Source organism: Alternaria arbusti (genome assembly GCF_024043155.1).
Source record: "Alternaria arbusti strain BMP 1465 chromosome Unknown scaffold_4, whole genome shotgun sequence".
In the NCBI taxonomy this organism is placed as follows: domain Eukaryota; kingdom Fungi; phylum Ascomycota; class Dothideomycetes; order Pleosporales; family Pleosporaceae; genus Alternaria; species Alternaria arbusti.
In genome coordinates this window covers 2408774-2419328 of record NW_026249944.1, presented here as the reverse complement: position 1 = coordinate 2419328, position 10555 = coordinate 2408774, and the positions used below count along the sequence as shown (strand labels likewise).

Here is a 10555-nt window from a genome sequence, read left to right as displayed (position 1 = left end):
TCAAATCCTTTGACACTCGGGATTTTGAAGAAGGTATGCCGATGGCAGATCGTTATTTCTGCCCTTGGTATATCCACACGCGCGGAAATGTTCGAGATAGTTCGGGCAGCAATCTAGTAGGTGCAGCGCGCGTTAAGATGGAGAAGATATCGAGGAACTACACTGGCGACTTCATCCTCAGGCGCTTCTCTAGCTAATGTCTATCATGAGCTTATAAGCTGTATTGTATCTCGTAGTATGCAAATCAAGAGGGTAAAGTATGCTTCAGCGTGTAACACATCGGAGTAACAAAACCTAGTATGCGTTCTATTGTAGGCCTAGTAGAGGACCTTGTTCACGCCTACAAGTCTTGGCAGTATGCAAGAGCTGTGCGTTTTCCCCACTTTTCTCGCGACACACCTTTCTTACTTCTCATCGAGGCTGCTACTACCTCAACTGCTTCTGCATCTGCTCCCGACGAACTCCACGTCCAGCCATGACGCATAGAAACCTCTCTGATCTACCGCCCGAATTCGTTGCATTTCAAAAGGGATTCTGCATATCAGGAATGTGCTGGCAAGAACATGCAGGTGCGACAGAAGACCGATCAAGGCGTAGTGAGCTTCGTCAACCGTGCATGTCGCATCGCAAGGCAGATCTCGGAACCACACAAACACGTTCCAACGAGCTATACTCTTTCTTCTGATAAGCCGGAACGTTATCTACCATATGATGAGCCAGCTGTACAGCCGCAGTTGCGTCGCATCATGCAGGGGTTCCAGTCGTCTTTTTCGGCGAAAATGTTGAATGCCAAAGGCGAATCAGCGGTGGTGGCTCGTTCTGTAAGGTAATCGAAGACTTCGCGTTCGTTGGGGTCCGTCACAACTCCCGATGTCGCCCTGTGTTGTGTTGAGCACAGCTGGGTCTCCGGATGAAGTGTGTAGACAATCTTGGCTTGCACAGTCCTACCACCCCTCCATTTCAACGCGAGATATCTAGTGAACGTGAGTATCGTCTAGCGCTTCTGTCGCCGCCTGTACGGCATCTTCGTCCTCTTCATCGCTATACACATTGAGCGCCGCTTGAAAAGCCTCTCGGTCCCAGTCCCGTCCTTGCCCGTCTCCCGGCCACCCAGCTCTTCTCATCTTGCGCACGAGCGACTTGAACTCGTCGTCCGCGTCATCAAGCTCCCAGTACATCGGTACCGCCTCGATGATATCCGTCTGGAGACCGATCCAGCGCAGCTCGCGGAATCGTTGTTTGCAGAGCGCAAAAAACTCGCGTGGGCGATATACGTTGAAGCCCTGCCGCCAACGCTCGGTTTCGTTTTCGGCGTAGCGTTCTTGCACCACGGCATTGAGCTCTGGCGCTGGCTGGTCGGGCAGGCCGCAAGGCTCCCCCCAGTAGACGTATCCATCAGCCGTGTCAACGACGAGATTGTAGCCATTACGCCCGTTGCTGTTACCGAAAGAGATGCATGACGGCGGTAACGGATCGCCTATAGGTTCAACGTAGTATTCGAGATCGCCGTCGCGGATCCTTTTCTGCATCGCCTCGCTGCGGTAATCCTGAATTCGTGTATTCTTCATGATGACGTGCTTGCCGTAGGCTTTGTCTGGCTCAACAAAGTCTACAAAAGGCATGTGGCGAAGCAAGTCGATGACTGCATCCGTTCTGTTCAGGTTGGCCATGGTGGATTGTGTGATTGATGGCCAGCCGTTTTTGGGCGCAGAGACTACGACTGAGTCATCCCAGAACACTCGATTGCAAAATTCGTAGTAGTCTGTCAGAAGTGTGATGAACTCGACTTGATCAAACGGCATGGTAGCACGTCAACGTTGGAACTAAAGAAGAAACTCAACACCCTGGAGCCTACGTGGAGGGTAGGCCACCTATTTTGCAAGTTTCTTGCTCAACGTAGTCTGCAAACTGATTTAATTGTTTTCTGGTATAAGGCAGTAGGAGGAAGTGGAAAAGAACACTATTCCGACATGGTGGGGTGTGGGCAGGGTGGATTACCTATGCTGACGGTTAAACAGGGCCTTCAAACGTCATCACGCGCCGACGCCGACGCCGCCATACCCTGTCACGTGCCTGTTTGTGAGCAATCTTCAAGAAAACGATGCGCCCGACGAACTTCCATTCATCCAAAGCGCAATATATATGTACGCGTATCTTTACGTAACAGATGCGACGAAGACTGTGCAAGTGCACGTTCGGTACAGATTCGTCGAATACTCGGCGCTCTTGAACCAGATCCTCACCCCAGCGACACCACAATGCATCGAACATCCTGACACGGAAGGCGGTGTCAGCCTGATGACTGCACTCGTAGATGAGACTCATTCTCATGTCCGCAAAGTCTCCGGGTTCTGAGTTGGACTGGAGGCCCTCAAAGTATCGCCCTCCGGCCTCACTGTCATATTCTTCGGCCTCGCTGTCTTCTGTTGGACATGCACCCTCTTCCTCTTTCCCGTTCTCGCCCTCTTTGCCTTCTTCGCTTTCGCCGGCCTCGATGTTCTTGACAGTCAAGACTTCATCGCTTCATACAACTTCTGGTTCTTTCTCTTCGTAGAAGTTAAAGTTGTCTCCTGGTTCACAGCCTATAATTAGAGTGTAGGCATCTCTGTCTTCGTAGTCGTCGTCGTATGGGGGAAGTCCAAATCGCATACGCTTGATGAACTCCAGGGCAGGTAGCCGTGTCGCCTGTTGTCGTTTCGGCGCCATGCTACTGACGTGAGCAGGAGTGGATATGGTAAAGTAGAGAGTGAGTCTTGAGAGAATGTTGAGGTTCCATAAAAGGTGAGATATGCGGCTGGAAGGTGCGACGGGGCCGCTGCTCGCGAAGAATGTCTTGACAATATGTTAGAGAAGGCACGAGCAGGCAAAACAAGAAACATTATGCAAAGCTGGATTGAACTCGCTTACATCATCAGAGAATCTCCAGTACTGCTTGGGTGCGCCGGGAAGCATGCGCTCTCCTCACTGCCCTCTTGACCATCCTCCAAGCCACGCAGCCCGCCACTCATGACCTGATCATGTTCGTCGCTTGAGATCTTAGAGCTTTCAGTATCGCTGTTGATCTTGAGACAGATCTCTCGTGTCAATTCACAGGGAAGTTGCGCACACTAACATCTACTAGGTAGGGTATCAATGAAGGAAGTCGTCGCTTTCAAGTCGGACGTTACCTAGGAACGCTAGGACGGACACTGCACCATATCTCGTCATTGGTGTGTCTAGAGCCCGACCCATACCTCCAGGCTACAGTGCAAGGTAGGGATAGAATACGGCTGAGTAGAAATGCGCTCCTGCTTGTGCACGTCTGCAGTGATAGACCCTGATCGCGCCCACAAGTCTTGGCGGTGCATAGGCAAGCACCGCACGAGCCACGCGCCCTCAGCTCCACTCAATCTCTAGTCAATTTGCTCCTTCTCTTATTTACAATTGCGCAACCGCTCGAATGGCTCTCAAATCTCCACACACACTCAACATGGCGCGTGCAACTTTTGCCAAATTGCCGCCCGAAATGGTGGGTAACGTGTTCGCTTTCGTGAGTGGTAGCAGCTTTTACATGTATGGAGAGCACTAACAGCCCAAGCAGATTCGATCGAAGTCTGACCAGAGTACCATCTGTCTTGTCAGCCGCGCTTGCAGAGACGTGATGGTATCCAAAATGTGGGAAGTTCTTGAGATTAAGTTAAGCACCGCTTCTCCGAGTTCTCTGGCAACGCTAGTACATCCTCGCTCAGGAATTACAAAGCACATTCGAGAGATTAAAGTACTTGATTCAGGAGTACCTTACTTCGACGCATCATCTGAGATAGAAGATCGCCTGAAGTCATTGATATTAGCGATTCCACAGGATCGACTTCGGGCTCTCACGTGCTACGTCCATCTCAGTACACCCACGGTACAACTCCTCTTGCAGTCTCAACAGAAGATTGAGACACTGGAGGTCTCTACTCCCTTCACCATCTCCGGGCTGCCGGGGCTGCCTGATTCCGCCTCCGAAGAACACTATGCATGGTCGACTTCCTCGTTATCCCATGTAACGGAAATGTTGCTTTACATCGACCCAAACAGCGTACCAGAAGAGCGCATCTTCGAGGGCATACACTCCCTCTCTAAAAACCATTCAAAGATACGGGATCTCCTCCTCTTTTCACTTGCCTCGACAAAGACTGATGTGATCTCTTTTTGCAGGATACTTCGTCATGCAAAGGAGCTTCCACTCTTCTCAAACCTTACAAGCCTACGACTTTTCAACCTAAAGCTTGCGAAAAGAGGAGAACCAGCAATCTCGAACAGTCTTGATCTCCACAAGCTGTCTTGTCTACAGTTGCAAGGGTGCGACGACATCGTACCCTTCATGGAGTCACTGTCCTCATACTATGCTCGCGGCATTGGCGAACTGACATGGCTCTATATCATTCTTCCCGACCAGATCAAAGATCCACAGAATTCAGTCAAAGCCATAGAAGCACTGCTCAAGGTTTGCTCTAAACTCATAGAGCTTCAGCTGGAGCTCTCTGGACATGGCTTCGTTGCCAAAGACTGCATTTTGGCACATTGTCAGAAGCTTCAGTGTCTCTCGATAGGTACCGGGGGATCGCAAAGCCGTTATTTTTCTGTCATGGAGATGACGGCTATATTGAGGGCTTGCATTCATCTAAAATACTTGGCGGTCAACATGCCAGCTGTGGATCTGGGGTCTATCACACAGCTCGGGACTGGCTTCTACCCAGAAGGAGAATTCGCGGATATGCTGGTAAATGTGGTGCCGCATCATACGGTTCTTGTTCACTAACAAAATGCCAGGCTGCAATCTCCATAAACCCTACACTCCACGCGTTCCGTATCCTCAATCTCCCCATGGTCAATCTTAACGAAGACGGCGCAACGGTACCTGGAAAGACACAAGTCTACTTCTGCCAGATACTCATGCAAAACTTTGCCAATAAGATCTTCCGCTTCATGGCAAACCGAGGATCGAATCTACGAGTTCTCGCCATCAGGCCTAGCTCAAAAGATGTTCGAGATGCTGGGAAGGACTTGGGCATTGACGCTAATGGCCACCAATGGCCCGATTATCACTACGCTCGAGGTCGGCTCACGGAAGTCACGGGCATGAATGGAGTGGTTGCGCATCCTCTGAGGAACGTTCTACAGGACTTTCCTGATTTGGTGTCGTTGTTTAATTGAGACTGAGAAGACAAATACTAGAGTGGGTAAACCAGGGCGCGAGAAGTTCGCAGCCAGGAAACATACAGCATCATCGCGCCCCAATCACAAGTCTTCAATCTCTCAATAAACACTTTTGACCCAAACCAGCTCCACCTCTCACACTCCAAACCCATCAAGCGGCGACTCCGTACTCTCAATCACAGCCGGATACACAACACCCCCCTGCCTCCTAACCTGATCCATAACCCGCATAACCACCTCCGTCTCCTCCAACCCACAAATCTCGCTCTCCAGCTTCCCATCCCGGATGCATCTCGCACACTCATCCGCCTCCCAGAACATTCCATGTCCTCCCCCAGGAATTTCCTTGAACTTATCAACAACCTGATACTCAAAGTCCGCCAGTTTCCCTCGTTTCTCATTAGCAGCGGGCGTCAATGTATACGTCCTTGGTCTCGGCGCGTAGTCGACGGTCAAATCGCCCAAAGTACCTTGTATCCTCACCGCGTCACCCCCAGGATTTGGAAATTCCGCATTCGGCGTCGTAGCAACAATAATACTCGTACCCGCCACGCCCTGCGCCCCCGTCCCCGGAAAACACAACAGCACAGTCGTCGTCTCATCAACGCCCGTCTCATACTTACTCACTGCCGACGATACAACCGGTTCTTGGCGCTTGTCGGCTGGTTGACAGTGATACAACGCCATAACCACCCACGTTAGGCTATAAATCCCCAAATCCAACAACGCGCCGCCCGCGAGATCCGGATTCACCATTCTATGCTCAGTGCCAAACTCCTTTTCCACATCATTCCAGAAACTGAAATCAGCGAAGACGCGCTTTATATCGCCCAACTTCCCTTCTTTAACAATGGAGCAGACTTCCCGTGACAAGGGGAAGAAACGCGTCCACACCGCTTCCATCATAAACCTGCCCTTCTCCCTCGCCAATTTCCTCAACTCCTGGCATTGCGCCGCGTTCACAGTAATAGGTTTCTCAATCAACAGATGTTTTCCGGCGTTGAGACAGAGGCGGGCGTGGTGGTAGTGGTGGGAATGGGGCGTGGCGATGTAGATGATGTCGATGTCTGGGTCTGAGACGAGTTCGGTGTAGGAGCCGTAGGCGCGTGCTGTGGGGGATGCGCCGACGGAGGTGAGGAACGAGGTGGCGCGGGATAAGGATGTGGAGGAGGCGGCTGCGGTGACGACGTGGCGGATGGAGGTTACGGAGCGGGTTTGGGGGGGGATGAGGAGGTCTTTTGTGAATGCTGGGGGGTGTTAGGATGGGTGGGTTGAGGAAGATGAGGGTGTTATACTTGTTGCTATGCCTCCCGTTGCTATAGTCAATTAGCCTTCTCTCATCTATATTTGGACACAATTGTGCTTACCCAAGATACCCCACCTCAGCGTGAACGGCTCCGAGCTCATCGTGACGAATGTGTTTATATCGATGTCGAGATGCAAGCAAGGGACGAAGTTGAATCGGTAGGCACCCTAGTTGTATTTCTACTTAGATCACTATATACACAGCCCGATCCTACATGTCTTTTGCGCCCTAGGGCACATTCATGCTGCAGGTACATATTTGAGATGCAATGGTAGGGCGTTGACAACCTCTCGATTAGAGTACCCCGCAGCGGGCGGTTGCATGCCAGAGGGCCTGATGACGCGAAAAGCGGAGAGACGGGATGCTATCCGCCTTGTCCTTCCATATCATCGCTCATCAAACTGTTGATATACGCTTCCCTCTCAAATCGATCAAAATGATGCGTAGAATTCTGGGTATATACATTTTGAAGCCTCGTGGTCCCTCCACGTACCGTGATAACAATGCTCCAGCAAGTGTTTATAGCTCAATGTAATCCTCCACCGTCCTCGGTAGTGTCGACTTCCTTTTACGGGTCGCGACTCGACCCGATATACAGCTGCGACTGCGACCGCAACCACTTTCCAAATGTATCGGTTCGAGGTACGCCCTAGACCTTGCGCATGGCAAGCTTCTTGCGTGCCTGGATCGTGTAGGCGTAGAGAGCGTCCTTGAAAGCGAAGAGGAAGGCGGCGGTGATGACACTCTGGGTAACCTTGGGTCCGATACCTATGACCGGTTAGCACATGTTCTCTTTTACTTGGAACGATATTCCCCATACCTCCATACAGGCCAGTGTATCCCTCCTCCCTGATGATGCGCCTGAAGGTGGTCAACATGTCTTCCCTGGGCCCGTCCCTGCCCGCAACGTGCATCCTGCTCTTGACAGTAATGTACGGGTAGGTGATGCTGGTGGCCAACAGCTTGCCCAAAGCACCAAGGTAGAAGGCATCCTTGGGCGTGACCCTCCTCCGCTTCTCCAGCATCTGCTTCAGCTGCTCGAAGACGGTGTATTGCAGAATGGGGTTGATGACCAAGACCAACGCCGGCATGACACCAGCGAACAGGCGCGCGGGACCCTCGTCGCGCACGAGGGCGAAGAGCGTGCCAAGCGTCGATGGCGCTTTCTGTGCGGGGGTAGGCGCGCCCGGGAGCGACTCGTCGGAGGCTTCGGATTTGCGCGTCGTCATGCGCGTGTTGACGACCCAGATGGGGTTGGTCATGAGGACGGTTGCGCTGCCGGCAAGGGCGCCTGCCATCATCGACTCGACCGTGGTGAGCTTGGAGGAGGCGCGACCGGCTTTGAGCGCAGCCTTCTCGAAGAAGGAGCGGGTCCATTCGTACCCTGATGCCGTCAGTACTCTGATGTATCGCTTAGACGTGTATTGTCGTACAGTAGTAGTATACGAAGTTTGTGACGCTGATGCCGAAGAGGGCAGAGTCGAGACCGGCGTAGAGGCCGGCGACACCCTCGCGCTTGATAATGCGGCGCGCGGCATTGAGCGTCGAAGACTGCGCGCGCTTAGATTCGACCTGGGCGCGGGTAGAGAGGGTGATGAGTGGGTAGCTGGGGATTGTTAGCAGCCCGCATCTCATCGTCGCGATGGCGCATACGTCAGGGCCATGGACAGCAGTCCTCCACCAGCGCCAGCCAGCGCATGCGCAACATTGTCGCTCTGCTGAGCCGCCGTGCTCTGGGGCACCGAGGAAGTCGACTCAATGAGCTTCTCCTGCGCCTTTTCCTGTGTTTGAGACATGGTCGAGTGCAGAGTCTGGTCGCTCGGGAGTTGAAGAGGGGAAGCGGGCGGTTGTCGCGACGGGAGGAAGAAGCAGCCGGCAAGCCGATGGGATTTGGAAGGTTAGGATAAACAGTGAAGGAGAGGGTATCAAAAGGGAAGCAGCTTCAAGTCTCGTCGGATGGTCTTCGTCTCCGCATTTGAGCTGCGGCTCCGGCTGGCTTGTGAACGTCACCAAGCATTTCCGGGGTAAGACGTACAACCGAGGCAACAACTTCCCCCGATCTAGTCGCATGCGGTAATCCTCTCCAAACTACCAACATGTGCAATCTCCTCGCCTCATGCACTGCACAACAAACATGTAATCATCAGTCTTGATTGGTCGTTGCTACTGGATTATTCTGCAACTACCTCTCGTATATCCTCCTCTCTGCTACCCGAAACGGTACATAGAGCACCGCTGCCAGCACAACTGCTACCTCCAACCCGATGTCGCCCGTAGTCTCCGCGATGGGTCCTGTCCACCAAATCTGTCCCATACACGGGATGATGAGGCCAAAGGAGAGCAGGAACGCGCCAATTGCCGCGAGACCGGGTGGCAGCTTGCTCGGCTCGTCCCACGCCTCTTCATCCTCGGTATAGGCCATGAAGCTGCTGCGTCGGAACAGCACGTGTTCGGTGATGGCGATGCCAATGAAGGCCGCACTCCAGTACCCGATGACACCGATGAAGTTCTCGAGGTTGAGGAAGAAGCTACTGGATGCCTCGACGGCAACGCCAATTACGATGCCAGTAATGACGATGCTGAAGAAGATGCGCGGGATGCGGAAGAGCCAGGGAAGGAGCATCTGCAGGTTTAGTGTTACGCTGTACATCGTTGCCGACAGGTTACCCAACATGCTGAAGGCAAGCACGACTGTGACGAAGCGACCGAACCCGCCAGCTGGCTGAAGCATGGCTGCAAGGACACCACTCGCTGCGTTGACGTCGTACCCAGCCTGCCATGAGGCAATGTTTGGCGTCGCACCTCCCATCGCTGCACCGAGCGTCATCAGCAGGACCGTAGGCAGCGCAAGACCGGTGTAGGTGTAGAGTGCGATCCGGAAGGGAGGAGCCTTGGGATGCATGTACGTCGAGAAGTCGCTCGCAAGTGCAGCCCATGGAAGCATGAAGCTCGCCACGAGACCGCCAAACGAGAGGACCTGTGACGCTGTAGCAGCAGGCGCTGCGACTTGCTGGCTGAGACTCTGACCCCCGCATCCTGCCGCAATGATGAGTGCGGCCAATGCTGGAATCCATGCCCAGCGCTCGTAGTGATGCAATACTCCGAAGCCGCAGAAGGAGATGACCAGCGACAATATGGCGATGATGACGATACCCACCGTGGCGTTGATGGTCGCTCCCTCCTGCACCGCCGACAGTGCCATACCACCAATGACGCTGTCGACAACGCAGAACCCCGTCAGCGTTGCAAGGTTGAGCAATATCAACAGAGAAACAAAGTATTTCCCGAAGGAAAACCTCGCCTGGACCAGCTGTCGCATACCCGTCTTCGGCCCCCACGTACACATGTACGCCACCGGCACCGTCGACACGAGGGTAAAGAAAAGAATAACCAGCGCCGCGTCCCTCAGACTAAGAGCAAAAGACATTGTGCCCACCATGCCAAAAGTCACACTGCATACCCGTTAGCCATCATGCAAGGCCACCACTCCCCAAGTGACCACTTACGGCAACGGATTACAACTCATGCAAAACCAAAGCGTGAAGATCTTTGAATACTGCGTCTCTGTCCTATCCTCATACGGCACAGGCGTACACCCTCTGAGCTCAACATCACCTTTCTTTTCCAGAAAACTCAGCACCCCTCTCCACCCTCCAACTCTTTCGTGCTTGCCCACCGTGACATCGCCATGTTGCTGCTCCACTCCCGCGACTTCCCCAACCGAGAGATTGGGCCGCTTGATGTCTTCCTGTTCCCGCGAAGGAGCCCTAGGAGTACTCCCCACCCTGCTACTGCCTACACCTCCATTCGGGGCGTCTGCCATCTCTTTTCCCGGACCCGTGGTCTCTTGGCTCGCAGCACCGTTTTCGCCGCTCCACCCCGAGATATTGCGCGTGTAAAGTTTGTCAGTCGTGCGTAAGGGACCCGAGATGATGGTACAGACGCCGTTGACGACCCACTCGCTATGTCCGTCTACGGCTTGCAATGCGAAGTAATAGTGTGAAACTGCTCAGTCGTGTGATGCGATAAGGCCCGGCGCGACTATATACCTGAATCATTTGCTCC

At 53.2% G+C, this 10555-nt stretch overlaps 6 protein-coding genes across 6 annotated transcripts; 1 reads left to right on the top strand and 5 right to left on the bottom strand.

Annotated features, from left to right (window-relative positions):
* Window positions 1-974: 974 nt before the first annotated feature.
* On the bottom strand, window positions 975-1670 carry J4E86_004453 (uncharacterized protein; the record flags this gene model as incomplete). Its single annotated transcript, XM_051444993.1, has 1 exon — window positions 975-1670. The coding sequence occupies one exon, from the start codon at window positions 1668-1670 to the stop codon at window positions 975-977; it is 696 nt and encodes a 231-aa protein (XP_051304618.1).
* Window positions 1671-1871: 201 nt separating this feature from the next.
* J4E86_004452 (uncharacterized protein) lies at window positions 1872-2706 on the bottom strand (the record flags this gene model as incomplete). Its single annotated transcript, XM_051444992.1, has 3 exons — window positions 1872-1901; window positions 2194-2513; window positions 2652-2706. 3 exons carry the CDS (start codon window positions 2704-2706, stop codon window positions 1872-1874), a joined length of 405 nt encoding a protein of 134 aa, XP_051304617.1.
* Window positions 2707-4669: 1963 nt separating this feature from the next.
* On the top strand, window positions 4670-5181 carry J4E86_004451 (uncharacterized protein; the record flags this gene model as incomplete). The annotated part of the gene is made up of 2 exons (XM_051444991.1): window positions 4670-4747; window positions 4798-5181. 2 exons carry the CDS (start codon window positions 4670-4672, stop codon window positions 5179-5181), a joined length of 462 nt encoding a protein of 153 aa, XP_051304616.1.
* A 790-nt stretch (window positions 5182-5971) lies between these two features.
* On the bottom strand, window positions 5972-6591 carry J4E86_004450 (uncharacterized protein; the record flags this gene model as incomplete). The annotated part of the gene is made up of 3 exons (XM_051444990.1): window positions 5972-5983; window positions 6079-6431; window positions 6552-6591. The coding sequence occupies 3 exons, from the start codon at window positions 6589-6591 to the stop codon at window positions 5972-5974; spliced, it is 405 nt and encodes a 134-aa protein (XP_051304615.1).
* A 548-nt stretch (window positions 6592-7139) lies between these two features.
* On the bottom strand, window positions 7140-8286 carry J4E86_004449 (uncharacterized protein; the record flags this gene model as incomplete). The annotated part of the gene is made up of 4 exons (XM_051444989.1): window positions 7140-7258; window positions 7311-7874; window positions 7924-8096; window positions 8144-8286. The coding sequence occupies 4 exons, from the start codon at window positions 8284-8286 to the stop codon at window positions 7140-7142; spliced, it is 999 nt and encodes a 332-aa protein (XP_051304614.1).
* Window positions 8287-8672: 386 nt separating this feature from the next.
* On the bottom strand, window positions 8673-10016 carry J4E86_004448 (uncharacterized protein; the record flags this gene model as incomplete). Its single annotated transcript, XM_051444988.1, has 2 exons — window positions 8673-9942; window positions 9997-10016. 2 exons carry the CDS (start codon window positions 10014-10016, stop codon window positions 8673-8675), a joined length of 1290 nt encoding a protein of 429 aa, XP_051304613.1.
* Between the last annotated feature and the right edge of the window lie 539 nt (window positions 10017-10555).